General features: G+C 41.9%; 1 protein-coding gene across 2 annotated transcripts in view; it reads right to left on the bottom strand.

Annotated features, from left to right (window-relative positions):
- Window positions 1–21,918, bottom strand: part of LOC149797842 (E3 ubiquitin-protein ligase goliath-like) — a 103,363-nt gene extending 81,445 nt beyond the window's left edge. For both annotated transcript variants that reach the window (XM_089962864.1, XM_089962865.1), the window contains exon 1: window positions 21,183–21,918. In XM_089962864.1, the coding sequence (XP_089818990.1) occupies window positions 21,183–21,645 (463 nt within the window). In that variant the 5' untranslated portion in view covers window positions 21,646–21,918. The remainder of the gene's footprint in view (window positions 1–21,182) is intronic.
- Window positions 21,919–23,502: the final 1,584 nt, after the last annotated feature.

Raw genomic sequence — 23,502 nt, 5'->3', positions numbered from 1 at the left:
TTCAGGATGCCCGCAACGGAGGGGGCGAAAAGACTATCGGGACGCATGCGGTCGATGGCTGGGACTTAGAAAACCCCAAGATCGTGTACGAATTTAATGGTTGCTTATTTCACGGATGCCCCGTCTGTTACCCTGACCGTGGCACTAAAAATCAGTTTTTACAACGAACCATGGAAGACTTGTATCAGGCCACTTGTCAGCGACGCCTAAAGTTAGAACAGGAAGGATACCAAGTGGTGGAAATGTGGGAACACGAATACGATCACCGTTTGAAAACCGATCCCGAATTTAAACGCCTCGTGGAACGTTACCAGTTCATGGACCCCCTGAACCCAAGGGATAGTTTGTACGGAGGAAGGACCAATGCCACCTGTTTGCTGTACCAAGCCGACGAAGAAAAAGGAGAAGAAATGAAAGACTTGGACGTGTGTTCGCTGTATCCCTACGTATGCAAATATTGTCGCTTTCCTGTAGGGCACCCACAATTGTTGACGGAACACATCGACCTGAAAAACATTCGACAATACGAAGGTTTGATCAAGTGCAAAGTTTTGCCTCCCACCGACTTGTACCATCCCGTGTTACCTCACCATTGTCAAGGCAAACTGATGTTTCCTTTGTGCCGTACTTGTGCCGAAACGTGCAACCAAGACCAGCCTTGTCAGCACACCCAGGAAGAACGCGCCTTGACGGGAACCTGGGTCAGCGTAGAATTGTTCAAAGCTCTGGACATGGGATACCAACTGTTAGAAGTGTACGAAATTTGTCACTTTCCCAAGGCACAACAATACCACAAGGGTGACCCCACGCAGAAAGGCATTTTCGCAGACTACGTTGATGCCTTTTTGAAACTGAAGCAAGAAGCCAGTGGCTATCCGTCCTGGTGTCACACTCCCTAAGACCAAAAGACTTTCAAAAAGAAATACTGGGCACAAGAAGGCATCACTTTAGATCACATCGAGAAAAACGAAGGCAGGCGACCGTTTGCCAAAGTGATGTTAAATTGCTTGTGGGGTAAAATGGCACAACGCCCGTGTTTACCCAAGACGGAATATTTGACAGAACCTTCCCGCTACTTCCAGATGATTCATGACAAAACCAAATTCATGAAACACGTGGACGTCGTTCGCGAGAATTTGATCTTGGTCAATTACGAAGAAGATCTGGACTTTGTACAAGACGACCCCTTTGGAAATGTCATCATTGCGGCTTACGTGACAGCTCATGATCACTTAAAATTGCACGAAGCTTTAGAACTGTTAGGGGAACGCGTCCTGTACTTTGACACGGACAGTTGCATCTACATCGATCACCCGAGTCAACAGCACTCTGACATCGAAGGAGACCGTTTAGGAGCCTGGACAGACGAATACCCCGACGGCAAGATTCTAAGTTTCGCCAGTGGCGGTCCTAAAAATTACCGCTACGAATACCGGGACAAACAAAGAGAAGTGCACACGAAGTGTAAAGTGAAAGGATTGACTCTGAATTATCGTACCAGTCGAATGGTGAACTTTGGGGTATTGAAAGAAGCCTTGCAGTCTGGAAAAGATGAACACTTTAAGGTGACCACCTATCAACCCAACAAGATTGTACGTTTACCCACTCACCACATCGTCAGTCGACCCTTGGAAAAAGTCTATCAGATCGTGTACCAGAAGCGAGTGCGACTTCCCAATCATTTCACCTTACCATATGGACACGTCGGTATTGGTCTGTATATAAAAAGGAACCCTAGGCAAGATCGATAGTTCATTGTGACTACCAAGACTAAGCGAACAAGATGAATACTTTCAGAGAAACACAAAATAAGTTCAGATAGGCAAACTTCAAGTGTGAGGCTTCTGAAGTAGAATGCGATTGTGAGCCTTGCGATCGGAACGATGCTGTACGCTGTGACCTTAGCGATGCCGTAAAGCATCATGGGAACTTTGTTTTTACTACCCCTATCATGGAAAGTGATGCTGTGCGTGCCAAACCTGAGGGATGCGAAAGTGATGCCCTCGTTCTCTTGGACACTTTACTGGGTTTCATTTTAAAGGTGGATGTCAACCTTCACGTCTACCCCCCTACGGATGTCATCCAGCCCTGAGCAAACTCCTGTCCATGTCACCCAACCCTCATCGAAACGAACCTGTGAAAGACGAATATTCGTTTCCCGTGCGTTTGTCTGAATACTGCGACTTTGAAAATCGTCTTCAATCGTTCAAAGGAAAATGGCCTAAGTATCTAGGAGGACCAACCCCCGAAGAATTAGCCAGAGCCGGATTTTTCTACTTGGGCGAAGGGGATAAAGTGAAGTGCTTCAGTTGCGGTGTGTCACTTCACCACTGGGAACCACAAGATTCGGCCTACGTAGAACATGTTCGATGGTCACTGAATTGTCATTACTTACCCTTAGTGGGACCGAGACATTGAAGTAACTTACCATAACCTGTTTATGGATACTTTAAAAGAGAACATTCGTGCTTTGCCTATGGAGTTGAGAGAAAGGATTTACCGAGAGCTGGTCAATATACAAGTCAAACGTAAAGAACAGTTGCATCCGTTACGTCACCAGATCTTTAACCACTGGTACCTGAATGGTATAAGAGAACTGATTCGTCAGAAATTGTTTCAGTGGTCAGACCTTGTTCAATACTTCCAGGCCCCCGACGAACCACGTGTTCATAATTTTGGTTACTTCGAGATTCACCTAGAGCAACGCATTGAGGAAGACAAGTTAAAGGATTACCAACATATTTTACGTGGAATCTACTTAGCGGAAGAGGAAATTTCTAAACGAACTCTGACGTTTCGGATACAGTATGCAAGATTTAGATTCCCCACTGGAGAACGAAGATCTCTGGCTAGAAAGCACGTGTATTGTTTTCGAAACAAAGAGACTATAAAAACAGGCTGCCATGCCACGACTTATGTCACATGTAATTGAACAGATTCCGTGGAAGGAACTCAATGACCATATTCAAACCGTGGATCATTACCATCGATTATTACAAGAACTGTATCCATTCAATTTGGGACGACAAGTGGTGTGTGTCTTAGTGACTTGTTTTCTAGGATTTCGTTTACCAGCCGATTCCTTGTGGACTCTTTACGATCAGTACTTACCACCCCAATGGCCTTAAATGGTCACGAAAGACTCCTTTTGCTCAAAGTCTTGCGGTTTCATCTGGATACTTCTCGACCTCTACGGGAAAAAAAGATTCGTCAACTTTTAGCTACCCAAGAAGTGTATGACGATGTGTGTGTAGCTTGTGACTTACACCCCCACTGGACAGATGTCCGTGCCTGGAAAGATTGGGATTTTGAGGCTTGGACCCAAGAAGTGGCCCAGTATGCACGAGAGTTGTTCAAGGAAAAAAGTCACTTTTCAACCTGTGTTAGTGACGGTGCCAGAAGAACCCGTCACCCAGGACAGGATTGTCGTGGACATGCCTGAAAGACCCTTTCGGGAGGACACTTGTGTGACCTTACCCCCTATAGAACTGGTCAGAACCTTACCCAAAACATGTTGCACAGACACTTGTTTCTATTCCACGTTGATAATTTCGATGTGCCTTTTATCGTTGTACTTAAACCTTTGGCTTTTATGTATTTTTGTCCTTCGTATTCATGTTTAAAACATTCAATAATCGTGTCCTGAAAAAAAAGTATATAAACTCTCGTCTTGTTTGTTTTCGTGTCACAAGTGACATTCCTCACACTATGGCTACCTCTGCTGTCGCTGCTCCCTCTTCCTTCACTGTCAAAGTCATCGACGAACACTTAGATCGTGCCAGTTGGGAGGCTTTGTATCTTCGCCATCCCTTTAACATGCTCATTGCTGGACCTAGCGGTTCAGGCAAAACCGAATTCGTCAAACGTTTGATCGAACATAAACATCATTTGATCGATCGACCACCTCAACGCATCGTGTGGTGTTACAAAGAGTGGCAATCGGCGTACAGCCTCTTGCGAGAAAGTAAAGGCGATTCCATCGTGTTTGTGGAAGGCATTCCTAAAGAAGACGATGGCATCGTCTCTGACTCCCGTCAAACCCATTTGGTCATTTTTGACGATATGTTAGGAGAAGACGAAGAAGAAATTAAGCTGTGGTTTACGCGCAAAGGGCATCATCGTAATGCCAGTGTCGTTTACATCACTCAAAATTTGTTTCAACAAAGTAAAGCCCATCGCACCATCAGTCTCAATGCGCATTACGTGGTCTTGTTTAAAAGTCCTCGAGATAAATCGCAAGTGCAAGTCTTAGCCAAACAGTTAGGAACGCCTTGGCTGACTCAGGCGTACGACGATGCCACCCAAACTCCACACGCCTATTTACTCGTCGATTTGAAACCTACGACCCCCGAGGATTTGCGATTTCGTACCCACTTGTTTCACCACTGGTGCCAAGACGGAGGGCCTGTCCTGTACACGTCTCCATCCTCGACTTAATTTCATTCCACAAAAAAATCTATAAAAACCTCAGACACTTTTCCTCTGTCTCATACAGTGTGAACATGACGTCCCTTCAATCACATCTTCCAGTCAAATTGATTCGTGCCTTGTATGGCATCAGTCGAGAAAAAAATCCACAAATACGGGCTCGTGTCTTAGAAGCTAGTCTCCAAAAAGTCTTATATGGTTCACGGTGACAGCACGTCAATTACTCCAAGGGATCATTCAGATTCCTCATCAAACCAAACGCTTTTTCGATCGAAACAAAGTCGCTTTGACCCAACTGGCCGAACGTCGCACTCTCAAACAAAAAAACAAATCATTTTGGAACCTGGAGGGAGCGGTACTCTAGGAGGGGTCATCATTCGCTCTCTCTTAAGATGGGATCTCCCAAGAAAAAAGAAGTCAAACGAAGCTCGAAGAAGAAGAAAAAGAGCCACGGTGGCAAGACCAGGTCCCCAAGGAGAAACGTGTCTCCAAGAACTTCTCCATTGGCGGGACTCTCCTATTATCAGACACCACCCCGCAAAAAGAAAAGCCCCCAGAAAAAGAAACAGAGAAAAAGTCCCAAGAAAAAGAAAAGCCCACAGAAGAAAACTAGTCGCAATAGAGGCACTTCAACCAGGACGCAACCTTACACTCGCAAACCACGACCTGTCACGACGGTGATCGTGTCTCCGGTAGCCTCAGGTTCAGTCACTTCTCCATTGATGACACCAAGAACTGAAAAGTACTTGAAGACGTTGATCACACCAAGAACGTCTCCGTTGATGACCCCAAGAACTTCCCCAGTGGCAGGACCCTCCAGTTTAGCGGCAGTGTCCGCGGCTCACAAAGTGCCTTCTCCCAAAATCAAAGTTCAAGAGAGATCGAGCATGGTACAAAGTTTACTTGATTTGTCCAAGCAAGAACTGACTCGATTTAGTCCGTTGCGTACCCCTGCACGACATGTCATGCCTGTCCTCAAGTTGATACGACGTAAAGACAATCAGTGGCGACGCGTTCCAGTATAAAAAAGGTCTGTGACTCAGTAGGGGTATCAGTGTTTTTGGTGCTGAAGACTCAAAGATGTCACCCTCCAGAAAACATCCCTCTTCTAAAACCCAAGGAAAGAAAAGGAAAGGACTGCCTCCTCATTTAGTCAAACATGGGGACATGTTATCTGTCCTGTCCAAAGCTTCTCCACCCCTACGAAAAAAACTCATTCAATCAGCTTCCAAAGAGGTCATCGATACCGTGTGCGAATGTTGTTTTGAACGTCTTGAAAGGCACGATCCCTTTGTCCAAACACCAGAAACAATGCTTAGGCAAACATCGTCACGTTCTGCGCCAAATGGTTCAAAAGAAAATTCCCATTCGTCAAAAGAAGAAGATGTTGGTCCAACGTGGAGGAATTTTACCCCTCTTGCTAGGCCCCTTACTGAAAGGAGTCTTGGGAACCATGTTGGGAGGACTGGTGGGAGCAAGATAAAAAGGCCTTCTGAAGTCCCAAGATCTCAGAATCTACCCCTGACATCCCATGGAAGGACGAAAACTGGCTTTAGTGCCTTACAAACGATGGATGGAATACCATCGTTGGCAAGAACAACGCACCCCACATTTACCTCCCAATCCCAATTTGAGTGAAATGTTCCAGTTACAACACGAATTGCAGTCCTTGATGGATCGCCAAGATTTCTCAGAAACAGAAAAATCGCAAAAGTACGGTCAACTCTTGCAAAGACTGCAACTCTTTCACCAGAAAGCTTTAGACGAAACAGCTCTACCCTCTCTGAAAGATTTTAAGACCTTGATGAAAAGTCCAGCACCATCATCACTACCGCCACCACTACCACTACTACCATCCCCAGGGGTCACCAGAGATGCTACCCCACGAAGACCTGAGGAAGATGAGATACGAGAAGAGGTTCAAACACCGTCAGCAGCTCCCATGTCAAGTAAGATTGCAGCATCCTTGTTGATCCCGTCCCCCACACCCCAACGAGAAGAAATGAAAACTTGGGTTAAAAAGATGATGTCCACTCCTCCTTCGACAGAAGTGAAAAAGAAAGAAGGGAAACCAGAAGTGAAAAAAGAAAAGAAGACCAAAGCCATTCCATTGCCACCTCCACCACCACCACTACCTTCGACTTCTACTCCCGTAGCCTATCGGACACGTAAATCCGTTTCCAAACCACCCTTTCGTCCCACCCAAAGTAGCATCCTCGAAGAGTGCGTGCCTTATTAACAAACCAACGAAATGGAGAAGGTGTTAGGCAGCATTTACTACGATCCCTCCCATCCTGCAGGTTAAGCAGGAGTTCAAAAATTGTATCGTGCTGCCAAAACGCGACTGAAAAGTCTCCGTTTACCTCAAGTGCAACGATGTTTACAAGAACAAGCTACTTACACTTTACACAAGCCCATTCGACGCACGTTTTCCAGAAGTCACACCCGAGTGGAAGGCATCGATCATCAATGGCAAGCCGATTTAGCCGATGTCTCTCATTTGGCCAGCTACAATCGTGGCTACAAATATTTGTTTTGTGTCACCGACGTCTTTTCCAAATTTGCCTGGGTCGTGCCCTTGACTTCCAAATCGAGCAGCGAGTTAGTGCGAGCCCTGCAACGGGTGTTGAAACAAAGCGGTCGTCACCCTCTTCGATGGCAAACGGACAAAGGTACCGAATTTCTGAACCAAGTTTTCCAAAAAGAATTAAAGAAACGTGACATTCATTTTTTTACCACCGAGAATCCTGAAACCAAAGCCAGCACCGTGGAACGTTTTCAACGCACTTTGAAAGAAGCATGTGGAAATATTTTACGCATCACCACACTCTGAAGTACATCGACATCTTACCGCACCTGGTGCAAGCGTACAACCAATCTTACCATCGAAGCATTGGACATGCCCCGCAAGAAGTGACTCCCGACAAAGAAGTGCTGGTGTTTGAGCGCCTGTTTGGTACGTCCCCGACGAGGGCTGTCCCCAAGAAAAGTGGAATGTTGGCCATTGGAGATTGGGTGCGCATTGGCAAAACCAAACGCACTTTCGACAAAGGATACTTACCTAACTGGACCACCGAATTGTTTCATGTCACTGGACGAGTCCATGGCCGTCATCCTGCCGTCTATAAATTGGAAGACATGAACGGAGAAGTGCTCAAAGGAACGTTTTATTTGCCCGAGTTACAATGTGTCACCAAAAAAGTAGACGACGTGTACGACATCGAAAGCATTCTCGAACGCAGAACCCGTAAAGTGGGCAAACGTCGTGTCAAAGAAGTCAAAGTACGTTGGAAAGGATATCCACCCAGTTTCGATTCTTGGATCGACGCTCCGCAAGTCATCGACTATAAAAAGAAGTGACCGTCATGCCCTTTCACACAGACGCAGCTACGTCAACAACTCCTTCACCCAGTTCTTCTCTGCAAGATTTACAGAAACAGCCCTTGTGGGTGTGGTGTGGAGAGCGTGTGCCTAAAACGCAAATCGTCTTTTTCTGCCAAATCTTCGTGGTGTATTGTGTCATCGTAGCAGCCATTGCCAGTTTGAGTTTGCAACAAGGAGAGAAACAATTGTGGAAGATTTTATTGAGCAGTTGCATCGGTTACCTGCTTCCTAATCCCTCTCTGAAATTCACCTCGAACGGGAACAACGGGAACCTTGTGTCCAGTGTCAGTGCCAGTCACCACTCCAACAACAACAACAACAACAACGACAACCCCATTTTGGGCGGAGACACGCCTCTGACGTCCAGTAACCCCTCGGACAGCCACAGAACTCTGGAATTATGAACAACAACAACCAATTTTACTTAACCTTACCCAGTGACAGTTCCATGGAGGTGTTTCCCAAGAACATTAGATCACGAAGCTCATTGGGAAGTGGCTTTAGCGGAAATCATTCACCCGACCCAAGTCCTCAATGTCCTTCCTAATCAAAATTTTTTTACGGTGGAAGTTCATGACGAGCCAATGCAAAAGTACTTGAATACCCATGTCAAATATGATCACAAAACCTATGATGACAAAACTCAAAAGTGGTCCTACTACTTGTTCATTCCCTCAGGCTATTATTTTAGTGGTCAACATTTGGTCAGCACCATTACCTCCAGATTTAATGTCGTGTTTCTGAAAGCTTTGGAAAGTGTCAAAAAAAGTTTCACCATGGAGTACCACAAAGCAGCTCGTCGCTTCCTGATGAAATCTGACGGGGGTAAAATCATGTCCATTTTATTTTGTCCTGAATTGTTTGACATGTTGGGCGGAGACATGGACATGAGAATGGCCATGATCAAGAAAAACGAATTACCAATCATTTACGACAACGAGTCTTTTAGCAAGTTATTTCGTTCCCCGGTAGAACTGAACCAAGGACTGAATTTGATGTTTGTGTACTCCGATGTGGTGGAGTATAACGTGGTGGGACACACCTCCCTGCCGTTACTGCGTGTCATTCCTTTCAAAGTGGATTCTGCCACGGCCACTGACGAGGAAGGTGGAAACACTTATCACGTTCACCGCGAATTTGTACATCCTCACTATTTGCCTGTCAGCAAGTCTTATTTGGACACGGTCAACATTGCTATAAAAGGAGATCTGGGACAAAATATTCCATTCACCAAAGGGAAAGTCACGGTGAAACTCCATTTTCGAAAACGGTTCTCTCACGACTCGTAAGTCATGTATCCAGTGTACCGAGGGGTTGCTCGACAGCGAGGACACGGTTTAGGAGATATGTTAAAATCGGCTTTTCGTTCGGTGGCTCCGGTGTTGAAACCGATGGTGACACGCGGATTGCACGCCTTGAAAGATGCGGCACTGACACAAGGCAAAGAATTTCTCCAAAATGTCATCATCGACAAACAAAACCCCAAAGAAGCTTTCTTGAGGGCAGGCAAAAATGTCTTGCTGCAAACGGGTAAAGACCTTTTGGGTCGACGAGAAACACCTATAAATGCCCTGCACGCTACCGAGTCAGGCATTCAGCAAGGACAAGGCAGAAAGAGACGACGAAGAAAACACCCTTTCACCAGACTTCACACTTCTAAAGCTAGAAAGACAAAGAAAAGAAGAACCGTTCGAAACTTAGACGTTTTCGATTATTAAAATATTGAGACACAGAGAAAAAATGATGCACCGAGAGTCTTGCGCTTGTTCCAAGTCGGAACTGGATCTGTTTGCCATGCCACCTACCATGATGACGATGCAAGAATCCCAGTGAGTGGAATTTCATCCCGTCTCAGCCCGATACAGCCCTCACAGCAGATGACGATCCTCACAATGTGGGGTTTAACACACGTAGAAATATAATTCTGCAAGGACGTAGTTTAAAACTGATGGATCGTTTGCATTTGGATATGTGGTTACAAGAAAAGTATTTACTGAATGGAGTGGATATTCGCCTGAGACTGAATCGTAGCAGTACCGCTTTCCATTTGTTGGCCCATGCTAACGAGTACAAAACCATCATCCAAGAAGCCAGGCTCTACGTGCGACGCGTGGAAGTGTTACCCAAAGTGGGAAACGACATCAGTCAAACGTTGAGCAGAACGACCGCCAAGTATCCCATACGACGCGTGGAAGTAAAAACGTTCACCATTCCTGCTGAACAGCGATCCATGATCGAAGATCATCTGTTCCAAGGTCAGTTACCCAAGCGTTTGATCCTTGGTATCGTCAAGAATTCATCCTTCAACGGAGTCCACAAAGAAAATCGTTTCCTGTTTCATCATTACAACGTAGCCAAGATCGAAGTCAGTCGCGATGGCAAGACACTGTGTACCCGACCGTTTGAGCCTAAGTTTGGTGACAGAAATTACTTGAGGTCGTACTTGTCCCTGTACGAAGCCACCGGACAGTTAGGAACCAACACCAGTCACGGCATATCGTACGAGGATTATACAGGAGGCTACGGTTTGTGGGCGTTTGATTTCACTCCAGACCAAGGCAGCGACGAGGGACATTTCCACCCTATAAAATCCGGCCAGATTCGTGTGGAACTTCAGTTTACTAATCCTCTACCTGACACAGCGAACGTCCTCCTGTATGCAGAATTTAACAATACCATAGAAATCAACAGTTTAAGAGAAGTCATTCTAGATTATTAGAAGCCATGGAAGACCGTTATCCCTCTTTACATAGTGGAGAAACTTTGGACATGGAATGTGAGGAGACCGTGGAAAAAGAATTATCCCAGGACAAAGATGAAGAAGTTATCATGATGAAGTCAAGATGACCAGAACAAGAAGCCCATTTAGTCTCCTGTTTTGCCAAACACTTAGTCGAAAAAATTACGGAACTGATCAAGAAAAATTGCTATGGATGTCAAAACGATCATCCCAGTCAAATTCAACACGATAAATGCCTAATGCTGAGTCAAGAAGAAAAATTGGACGAGTATCTGGACGAAGCTTGGAGTCTCATCTCGGACGAAGTCGTGTTGCACCAGTGGTATAAAGACTTGCGTGAACATTCTTGTCCACCATTAACCACTCAAGAGATCCATCGTATCGAAGCTCTCCTGAATCAGAGTGAGGAGACGAAGCGAAGAAACGGTTATTTGTCAGACATTTTCAAGCAAAAAAATCAGGATCGAATTGATGACTTATCATTACCTGTGAAGAAAAAAACAACACAAAACATGGATACCTGGGAACTTTATTACCTTTTGAACCACAGTTCGTACACTGCTTCTTGGAATCCTGTCGTCTGTGCTAAAGATGAACTCCCTCATCGCAAACCTCAAGACCATCAAGCTTATGTGATCAACACGGACAACAATCATCTCCCAGGAACCCACTGGGTAGCCGTCTACTTTCCTCAAGAATGGGGGCCCCGAGTGGCCGAGTGGTCTAAAGCGCTCACCGTTCCGGATCACTGCCATCTCACCTCTGTCTGCGTATGCTCGAGTCCAAGGCTCGGCTAGTGTGGGTACGTGGGAAAGCCTGCCAGTAGCTTCTCGTGGGTCGGTGGTTCTTTCCTGGGTTTTCCAGGGTTCTTCCTCCACCAGTTATACTGGCCGCCATATATGGCCTATCTTGTGCTGAAAAATGGCGTTAAACCCTAGAACAACAACAACAACAACAAATCCTCAAGAAGGATGTGTGGAATATTTCGATTCGTACGGATTGCCTCCTTTGGAAGACGATATGATTGACTTTATGAGTAGAAATGCTCAGACCACGCGATTCAATAATGTGAAATTACAAGGCACAGATTCCTTGGTGTGTGGACAGTACTGTGTGTATTTTCTGCATCATCGCAGCCTGGGCTATTCCTTAGAACATTTAGTGACTCATTTTGATTCTCGTTCTTCTTCTAGAAACGATGTGAAAGTAGATCAATGGTTTTGTGACCATTATGCTTATCTTTTGTCTCAAGCTAGGAAACGTAGTGTCCATCAATGGCCTAATGACTTCCAAAAGTGGAAATCACAATGTCATTCACAACGTTGTCAGCCCTGTTTAAAGTAGAGTGTTAATTGAAAAAAATGTTTGTGATTTGAAAAAAATGTTGAATTATTGTTAAAAATGTTAGACTTGTTTGTTAGTGTTAAGTGATTTTTGAATAAAAAAATGTTGTGTTTTGAAAAAAGGCCTTTGTGGTTTGTTTGGCTATAGGAATCTTGATTCACGCTCTTTGACTTCTTACTATCCCTCTCATGACACTCATTGAACGTTGCGGCTCGAAAACCGTGGAGGGATGTTTTCCTTCTCGGTCCGCGCTTTGACTTTAAAGCCGGGGTAGCCTCCAGTCTAACCATCCATTGTCGACTCATCCTCCTACGAAGATGTGCTCCAAAGTAGCTAAGCTAAACGAAGCCTACGTGAATTTGCATAGGGTCAGACACAGTCTGATACCGAAGACTGAAGAGATAGAGAATGTGAGAATGTTAAAAGTCACTGAAGACCTGATAGAAGAGCTCTTCAGAGAAGAAGTGAACAGGGAGAAAGAAGAATGGACAGAGAAGTACAGACTTCAGAAACAGCAGAGAGAGCAGCAACAGCAACAACAACAGCAGCAGGAACCTGAACCTGACAGAGGCTTTGTCGATTGTCGTATCGATACCAAAGAGTTCTTCTTCTCTTTCCGAAGAAGCAGACCTATCGTCAGAAAGTCTATCGTCAGAGGACGTCGCATTCTTAGAAACTAAAAGATCGCCCTAGCTTCAACTTCACGCAAGCAAAAAAAAAAAAAAACCAGCCCTTTTCAGGGCTACCCAAATCTCTGGAAAAGAAATAACAATCGATTTGCCAATGTGTGTATGTAGAGTAGTGTGAATATAAACACCGACTCTTTTCTGGTGTGATTGTATGTGTTTGTGTTTGTAAGCATTCACGTACATTTGTGTGGATAGTAGATGATGTTTTTTTATGTTTGACGTGTGGGAATAGTAGATTTGGGGTTTGTTTATTGCTGCTCCGCGTATGTGGATAGTATATTATTTTTAATGAAAATTTTTAAAATAGTAATGGGTAGTAAAAAAGTGAGTGTTTCTTTTAGGTCCGCGCGTTGTTTGGTTATGATCTAGGTAATATAAATTTTGTTTTAGGGGATGTTTTCCTTCACGTCCGCGCTTTTAGTATAAATTGAAAATCGCTCGGCAGTCTAGCTACCCTTGTTGATTGATCAACACCAGAATGAACACCAGACTAGCTAAACTTCTAGAACTCCAGATGCACCTGGAATATGCCAGGCGCATACTAAATGAACTGGCCGCAGAGGCCATCGTCGAAGAGGGAAGGATGAAAGAGGAGGAAAGAAGAAAAAAAGAAGAGGAGGAAAAGGAGAGAGGAAATTTCAGAATCCCAGAGACAGAAGATTGGGATTCTGAAGCCACTTATCCCGCCTCTGCACTTCCAAGAAAAAAAGTGAAAGGAGACTGGGGAAGAAGATGTGTGTGTGGTGGCAGGCCTGGAAGGCGCCATCATTAACCAGGTGTCACTGGAGTTAAAAAACAAACAGCCCTTTTCAGGGCTACCCAAACCTTTAAAAAAGAAATAGTAATCGATTTGCCATTGTGAGTATGTAGAGTAGTGTGAATATAAACACTGACTCTTATGTGGTGTGAGTGTATGTGTTTGTGTTTGTAAGCGCTCACGTACGTTAGTGTGGATAGTAGATTATTGGGTTTTGTAAGAGCTTAAGTTGGTTTGTGTGGATAGCAGATTTGGGTTTCATTTTAATGCTTTGCGTGTGTGGATAGTAGATTTGTGGTTTGTTTATTGATGCTTTACGTATGTGGATAGTAGATAATATGAAATGAGAAAAGCAGGGGATGTTTTCCTTCACGTCGCGCGTTGTTTGGTCATGATCTAGGTAATATAAATTTTATGTTTTAGGGGGATGTTTTCATTCACGTCCGCGCTTTGACTATAAGAACCCACAAAGTTCGTCATTCACACCCTTCTGCAAAGAATAAAAAAGAAGATGGCTTCGAACCACCTTGATAAAATGAAAAAATTGCAAGACGTCCTGGACAATTTGGGCATGATGGAGCAAATGTTAGTTAGGCTAAACGAGGATCACTATTCTTATAGTCCCCATCGAGTGAAGATGGAGATTAACAACTTACGAAAACTAAAGGAAATCATCAGTGATCTGTTGAAAGAAATAAAGTAGGAGAAGGAGGATGAAGAGGAAAGGATAAGGATGAGAGCATGGAACGAAAAAATTGAAAAAGAAGAAGAAAATGAGAAGAGGAAGAAAGAAGAGGAGGAGAAGAAGAAAGAAGAGAAAAAGAAGAAAAAGGAGGAAGAAAAGAAAGAAAAGAATAGAAAAAGTGTAGGACAGAAAATAAGAAGCTGGTGGAGAAATAGAAGAAATTAGAAGAAGAAACCCAAAGGCCCTTTTCAGGGCCACTCATTAGGTCTCGAAAAGATCTTGACTTTCAGTTGCCTAGCCCATTTTTTTTTAATTTTGTAAAAATTTTTTATTTTAAAAAAAATAGAGACCCCCTCCCTGTTTCAATTTTTTGCCTGTTCCCTTTCCATAGACCCATCAGGTCGGGACCGTATTAAAATAGGGTCCCGACCCTGTTCCATTTCCCCTTATCCCTAGATAGGCCCACACAGTATTCCCAAATTTTACAGAGCACACATATAAAATAACTATAACTTAACGTTGTTACAGTTCTTAAATACTTTTACCTTCTGACCTTCAATTAATTTGTTTTTGTTCTTGTCATTTTTATACTGTGGACTTATTTTAAGAAGAAGAAATCCATGGTGGAAGTCTGGAGGGGTGACACCATGAGTTTACCGCACTGGGTGACACCAACCCTAGCGACGCCGCTGTGAGGAGATGCAAAATGACGTGCGTGCGCACTTTGCCTCTTATTACAGTAATGAAAATGACAAATTGTTAGATACTCTTAATAATCCCAATAACAGTAATGTGACACAAAATATTAAACGTAACCAAAATTATACAAGACCTTGTTAAATGTTGAATGATTAATTCGGTACTATAAACTGGCCGCGAAGGAAATCTGATGTGGAAAACCCACGTGACCTCAATAACTGCCATATTGAAAACAATCGCTTACCAATATACACTTTTCTTTGTGATTTGATAACACGAGTCTATTACCTTCAAGATGTGCACATTTTATGAATATTTAAGTAATCGGGTATTATATTATGAACCAATAGACACGTGGTACATTTCCCATACTTGTCGACGCAATTACCTTTATTTGGGAAATGACAGTCAGCTAAAACTAGCTTAAGAAACTACACATCATTCTATACATTTATGAGTCATTTTGGATTATTTGGATCTTTAGCATTGCGTAAAAGTATCACTTTTTCAAGAAGTTAAATATTCAAATTTTTTTTACAATCGATCAGAATAAGGAAGGTTTATGGAAGTCAAAATTGATTTCCAAACCCGTAACTTTTCGGATCAAGCGTATTTACATACTGGCTATTAAAAAAAGACCTGATATATCTTAGGTATTATTAAAAAATTAACTCTCTTTGTTTTGGTGTATGATTGGTAAGTGTAATATGGGTTATAGAGCATACAGCTTGGCCTTACTCCAGACTTTCACCTAGAACCACTTTAACATTTTCACATCCTGGATTTCAAAGGTAAATTTTTAAAAAAAAGCTCGGCCGATAAAGTTTTTTCAATAAATATTTACATTTGATATATTTTTATAATTCATTCGCAGCACTTTCAGAAGCTGGTATTGTCTAATTTGGCAAAATTACTTTTCCCCTATTTAATAACTCTTAAAGATTGTGTACATTAAGCTAATTCAGGCTGATTTTTCGAGCACATGGGAGCAGCATTTTGGTTAACTGTGTGCTTAGATAATGTACAACTCCACAAGTACAACATCAACAGAAATTCCAGCCACAATACATGAAAGTAACAAAAAGATATGCCGACATTCCTTCCACTGTGCATCTTGCTAAAAACTTCACCATACTCCTGTTACTCACTCGGAACTTTATAATATCTTTAAAGTGACCCATTAGCTTTTGCATGTTGCAAAGCGTTTCAATATCGTTGCAACGTTTTATGCAGCGATAATCGCAGACTGGTGCACCAGTACAGCATTCTTATACTGGTGCGCTAGTATTTCCTGGTGCAACAGTATTCATATGCCGTTACACCAGCAACATGCAAAGGTAAACTGTTTCGATGAAAGTACAATAAAATACCAGTTACATTAACAAAATTTAGCATTGCAACGATAATTAGATTCCACTGCAACAGTATCAGTACTTTTGACACTTTTCGTACACCATAGGATCAAAGCGTAAATTCCAATACCAATTACCCGCAAATACTTGAATGAAACCCCAAACACCTCTAATGCAGAGTGTGAACTGGTAACAATGACAGCCTAATCGAGGGAGAGAGTGGCAACAGTTATAGCAAAATGAAAGTTTCCAGATTCTGCATTCCCAGCCAGTGCCTGATTACCAAATAGGCAGAGTAGGCACCGGCCTAGGGGTTCCGCGACCACGGATCAAAATAATATTGATAAAACGTATTAGCAGATAATGTGCGGGGGGGGGGGGGCAAGATTTCGACTGCCTAAGGGCATAGGGGCCTCCACAGGGTTTAATCCGACACTGCTCCCAGCCTATTAAAAATTAACATTAAGCATGAATTGAAACATTGTAATATATCTGCCCCGGATGCAGCCAAATGTTACGCATGTACCAGGATCTGCTGCTATTCATACAGCGTGTGTGTGTGTGTGATTTGGATTTTTAACATAGCTATAACAACCTGTAGTCATATCGCTACGTCTGCAGTGTGGCAGTTTATAGTGATGTCTAGCACTGGGGCATACATGTAGCATCATGTCCCACCAAGTCACATTATCCTAACACTGACCTCTTAATGCTGAGGGCCAAGCGAAGCAGCTGTTAGTACCATTTTTATAAATCTTTGGTATGACTCGACCTCTAGCATCAGAGGCAGAGGCTCTAACCACTTAAGTCACCTGAACTGTCGTATTCATATAGAATAGTTCTTGTTGTTGTTGTTGTTGTTATAGGGCTTTACGCCATTTTTCAGCATAAGATAGGCTATACATGGCGGCCAGTATTAATGGTGGCGGAAGAACCCGGGGAAATCCCTGAAAGAACCACCGACCCAGGAGAAGCTACCGGCAAGCTTTCTCACATATCCACATTGGCCGAGCCCGAGACTCGAACCTACGCAGACAGAGGTGAGATGGCAGTGATCCGTGAATGAGAGCGCTTTAGACCACTCGGCCACGATACAGAATAGTAAAGACTTTGGACACCTCAACGCAATATTGACTAAATCAGGGGTGGGCAAACTACGGCCCGCGGGCCGCATGCGGCCCACCAAGGGCTTTCATGCGGCCCGCCAAGGGTTTTCATGCGGCCTAGGAACTATTCATTATTCGCACTGACTCTGTTTATGTTGCTCTGTTTATCAAATAAATGTGCTTCTTTTGAAGTTTTAGTTTAAGTTTTCAAATATTAACAACTGAAAATTAATTAGATGTTATTTAGAAAAACCTTTTGTTTTTGCTATTTCAAATATTAATTATTTTACTTAATGAACAATGCGGCCCGCGACAAGGTGTAAATTTGTGTATGCGGCACTTGTACTGGAAAGTTTGCCCACCTCTGGACTAAATGGTGCCAACTCTAGGTAAATTTATGCAAACTCGCAACCACATTCACACACAAATAACCCAGATTTTTTAAACCATTTCACAGTTTTACAATTTATGGCATCTTAATTTTGCGTCTAAGTCATCATGGGCATCCACTGTGGTGGGGGTGGATGGGAGGGCAGTTACCCCCACTCCCACCCCCGGTCCCGATTTGTATAAACTCCACTGCACAGTATATAAGTATGTCCCTTTGATTTGGCTTCCCCCGAGCTCTCCCAGGAAAAAAAAATCACACAGACGTCCATGCTTTTGAGTGATCATTACAAATGGCTCGATTGGTACTAATTACTGATACGGGGAAAATATGATATTATCTGGGACAATCTGTTAACATCGCTAACCATTCTAGCCAGCGATGTTGACAGTCAGTAGAGATTAAATCAGTCTGCTGATGAAGTCCTTAGCTTGAGGATGAAAGCTTCAGATTTACTTCTCTGTACTGTATGTGGTTGAAAAGTTACAATTATTGTCAAATATGAATAATATTACTATCAAGTTAAGCTTTCACCAAAGTGAAAATCAACCATGTGCACACCAGACCGTTAGTGTACCATACCCCCTGCCATGGATTTAATTCCGTGCCAATCACATAAATCAAATTGAAATGGTTGTGTCACGTTGATACACATATTTACAAGTATCTGTAAATTTCATGCTGTTGCATTCACTAACTCAGAATGTACAAACATACTTTCTGCAACTTCTCTAATCATTCAAACTAAATATTGTGCCGTAAGCTTATATGGAAATTCAGTAAAATATCATTTTCTTAACAGACACCTTTTCTTAGCATCCCATGGAGCGATCTGTATTTATGCGATACATATTTATTTATTTTTTTCTTTTCGGTGTGTGTGTGTGTGTGTGTGTGTGTGTGTGTAGACACAAGGGAATATTTCACGAGTGAAGTGGAAACGCTATATCGTCAAGACTGGTGACGTCAAGAGTGGTGACGGCAAGAGTGACAATACAACGTGTTTCCAATTTACGAGTGAAATATTTCTTTGTAACTATTAAAAAGAAGCAGTAGAATTTCTGTTCATTATACATTTTAAGGCGACTACCTTTGATTTGCATTGGTCTGATTAAAGGCTGCATTACTACATCGATAAAAAGAAATTTTACAATAATTTTAGGACAATGGCTTTACAAGTTTAGATTAGATATAATGAGTCAGATTATATATTTTGTAAACTTTTTTATGAATGTTTTTGTACGAGGGTTTTCATTGTATGAAAATGAGGAAATTTTAATTTTCCTTAACACTTTTCAGATTGACGAAGTGAATATTGCTGGGATGGGGTACTGACGAACATGACAGAACGGTGCAACAGACTTCAGAGCATAATATCAATATGCAGCAGACTTCAGAGCATAATATCATTATGCAACAGACTTCAGAGTGTAATATCATTATGCAACAGACTTCAGGGCGTAATATCATTATGCAACAGATTTCAGAGTGTAATATCATTATGCAACAGACTTCAGGGCGTAATATCAGTATGCAACAGACTTCAGGGCGTAATATCAGTATGCAACAGACTTCAGGGCGTAATATCATTATGCGAGACCTAGGCTGAAAATGAACGCCGTATTTTTGGGAATTATTTATGTATGTGTTCTACTTAGGTACATATCTCAAAATCGAAATAGATAAGGCTGATGAGAAGCATTCCAATTTGTTATAATGCCAAGGAACTTTAAATATGCGTAAGGACCAAACCGACTGTTAAAGCTGCCTTGTCAAAGGAAAATATTTAAAATAGCTCTTTACTCTGAACATGTGAACGTAAAAATAGGGGTTCGTGTAGTGCTGGTTCAGTATAAATGCTATTATTTGTACAAAAAATTAACCCAAAGAAATAAACAAAAATATGAACAGGAATAATGGGCATTATGACCCAGTCATTAAATTACAAATGACTTTTCCAGATGCAATACTGTTCTAAGATAGTTTGCCCTATACATTCTCGAATCGTATCAATTGTTAAAGAAAATGTGATTTATAAAAGCAGATCAGACCATGTCGAAACTAAATGTTCATCCTGTCGGACACGTTGTTTTTCAATCTATATTTTCCGGATGTTTCTGACAATATTGGCATTAGAAGCTTTAAAAATACAGCATAAAAAAAATAACTCGATTTTATTCCTTCATTTATCGATATTGCAGTTTTCTTAATTTTAAGTTGTTGATTGACTGAACTAACTAATATTGCCTTCTTACTTCGCTAATTAAAAGTTCAATTATTATTGAATAACAATAATGTTGTTAATATTAGCTAATATTTATCACTGTATGGGTTTCTCATATGATGTCATGGAAATAACCAACCGAAAACAGAAACTGCGCAGTGACTGCCAAGTGAGGTGTGAGTATTGAGATGTTTAAAAGCCACATCTCCGTTGCCCGATTTCCGATTCCAATGCCTTTTTAGTGTTCAAAATATAAAAGCCACATCCGAAGCCCGATTTCAGATTCAAATGCCTTTTTGGTGTTCCAAATTTAAATGCCACATCTCCGCAGCTCGATTTCCTATTTAAATGCTTTTATTTTGGTGTTCTAAATCTTACGAGGAATATTTTCGATTTGAAACGAATCTGAACTGCACTGGACTCTTCTCATACTCAGCTTGACTTTTAAGGTAGGGACATGACTGTGGTACCTGACACACTACTAAAACTTGTTATATCTAGGTAATCTAGGAAACGGTTTATTTGAAGAAAACAAAACCCCAAAGAAACAGACGTCTTATTTTATCTTAGCGGTCAAAATCTACAGCCAAGATGAAGAAGCAAGTTACGTTTTCCCTTTTTTGCGACCCTGGCTCTAAAGTAATGGAGCGTGACTCGTATGCGAAACATTATCTAGCTTTAATTAATTTCTAGGGAGGGAGGTTATCGTGAAAAATCGTATTGGTTCTTTTAAAATATTACAGCCCGGGCAAGGAAACAAGCCATCGAGATAAATTTCATAGCCGTGACCTTTGCACTGAAGTAGTGCCAAGTAAAAAAGAAAATACGCGCACAAGATAAGTGGGATGTTTCACTTTTACAGTGGTGTAATTTTAACATTTTCTCCCGGCCGAGTGATACCAAAGACAAAAATGGTACTAACTGCTGCCTCGCTAGGCGCTCATCATTGAGAGGTTCGTGTTTGGACTGGTCGGCCTGAAGTCAGGATAATGTTAGTGGGACATGACGTAAGATGCCTGCAGCATGCAAGACATCAATACGAACTGCCTTGGACATGTGTAGTTTTTGAGTCTTTTTGCGATCCTGAAGCGATAAAAGACGCGTGAGAAAAGTAGAATCAATCGAGCGGATGGTTGGGATCACGTTTGCACTCCTTGTGTAAATTTATTGTACCGATAAGGTGATTTCATATTGTCAGAGATTTCGTCGTATTTTATTGATAAAACGTCAGACTCACGTGGTCCCACATAATAAAATATTAGTTACAAATTACAGTCATATCAATGTTAGGTTGTATAAGTACACTCACTCATGCGTACAATAAAGGCATGTTTCATATTGCTGAATTAATCACAAATGATCACCATGTATGTGTCAACTACTTACCACATTCATTTGTACATCCAACTATTGGAAATTTCTCCGAAAAATTGTTATTGTAGATCACCACAGCCGAGGCGTTGACTTGAACGGCATTGGCAATTTTGGTGTTGAACTCGCATTCTCCTCTCTTTATTACAGCAATCCAGTTTCCCTTTGGTACAGTTGAGGGGTCTATTTTGTCACAGCCATAAATATTACTCCCGTTCGATCCTATGTGAGTGGCCCACCCTGAGACAGGTCCTATCTTAGAAGTAACGCCAAATTTCCCCTGAATATCTGAGGTTCGGTCATGACTGTATTTGACTTGTATTTCAGATAAGTATAGCTGCCCATTTTTTACCTGATACGGACTATTTGATCCGTATACTGTGTGTACAAGAAGACACGGGTAAAGACAGACATTCAGATAGCTCATAAGCAAACATCTTGTGTATCGGTAGCTAAACATTAAAAGTGTAACCTCCATATTGTTGTATGAATATCGATGTCTATATATCGCTGTCAGCCTGTACCTTAAACTCCAACTCTTTATACAGCACACACTGTTTATTTATACACTATCTGGCCATAACATCAGTGTCTGCAAAATCATCATCAAAGTACGATTTAAATACTCCAAATTCTGAATCAGTCTGCTATCATTGCAGCAACGCGTGAAAATAGTATCCAATAACTTGACTTCGTGTAAAAACACTGTTGGTTTTATTCAGCGCCCACTGTAAACAAATAGTATAATTAGAACGACATGCATTCTACCGGCGGTGCACTAAGTGACCTCACCAGGCAAGGCAGAGATTTTCCTAGTGAGTAGTGAATAGGGGCGATTCAGGGACTAGGTAAGTACTATGGAAAAAAGTGAAAATTGCATATAGGGACTATGTAAATTAACATTAGGCAAATAACATTAGTTTTCCATAGACCCTGAGAATTTTTCCTATAAGGCAGAGGCATCATAGGGACAATGGGAATTTAACATGGGAAAAGAACATTAGTTTTTCCCATTGTCTCTATAACTGGACAAACAGGACAAACATCATAGGCATTATAGGGACAAGGGGGAAATGGAACAGGGTCGGGACCCTATTTTAACATCGTTGATGGGTCTATGGAAATTGAACATGGTGGGTCTGTATAGCGTCAAGGGGAATTTAACATGGTGGGACTGTCTAGGGACAATGATGGTAGAAGGCCAAACACAACAGAGACAGAGACAAACATACACCAATACAAGCCTGAGATTTATATATAATGCATTACCAGGACCTGAAATTTTGCTGGGGTGTTCAAAAATTTGCATAATTGTAATGATGCTATAAATAGCTATAATCAAGGAAAAGCTCAACGCCAAAATGGATGTGACTAAAAATAAAGTTAAAATGACGAAATTGCCCCAGAATTTAAAGGAGAATAAACATATCCCCGAAAATTAAGTTACAATGGTTTAGACTAAAATGGATAAACCTAGTTACTACTTACAATATCAACTCGTGTGACGATGGTGGATAAACACACATGAATCTATTTATAGATATAATCTGCTGAAATTCCTATGAAATCTCACTATCTATTTATAGCTACAACTTGTGGAAAAAATCCTTCTGGAAAATCCCACTATTTATAGCCTCAGCTTATGTGACGTTCCTGTTTAAAAACCATAGTATTTATTTCTAGCTACAATCTGTAAAAAAATCTAAATCTATATTTATAGTCTCAAAATTTCTAGCTTGAATGACCTGACTGTACTGAATACTAAATGAATAATGGCAACAGTGTTGCAAGTAGCTGACCTGAATACACACTACTGTAGGTAGGTAGGTAGAATGTATTTGATAGGATAAAGAGAGTTTTATAGGGACAAACATAGACCAATACACACACACACACACACGTACGCGCGTAGACATACGAACAAACACACACACACCACAGAGGGAAGAAGAAAAACAAACCCAAAATATACTATTGACACAAGAAAAAGGATGTGATGTGATGTGATTTTGATTTTTAACGTAGCTTTAACAATTTTTCAGTCATATCGCTACGATGTCTGCAATGTGGCAGTTTATAGTGATGTCTAGCACTGGGGCATCATGCTGCAGACATGTAGCATGATGTCCCACCCAGTCACATTATAGTGACACCAGGCCGACCAGTCCTAACACTAACCTCTTAATTCTGAACGCCAAGCGAGGCAGCTGTTAGTACCATTTTGTAAGTCTTTGGTAAGACTCGGCCGGGGATCGAACCCACGACCTCCCGCATCCGAGGCGGACGCTCTAACCACCACAAGGAAGAGGGGAAAAAAAACAACAAATATACTATC

This window comes from Sinohyriopsis cumingii, chromosome 6 (assembly GCF_028554795.1).
Source record: "Sinohyriopsis cumingii isolate HCF-2022 chromosome 6, ASM2855479v2, whole genome shotgun sequence".
Lineage (NCBI taxonomy): Eukaryota > Metazoa > Mollusca > Bivalvia > Unionida > Unionidae > Sinohyriopsis > Sinohyriopsis cumingii.
Note: the sequence above shows the minus strand (reverse complement) of the source record. Positions and strands in the feature narration are given on the sequence as shown.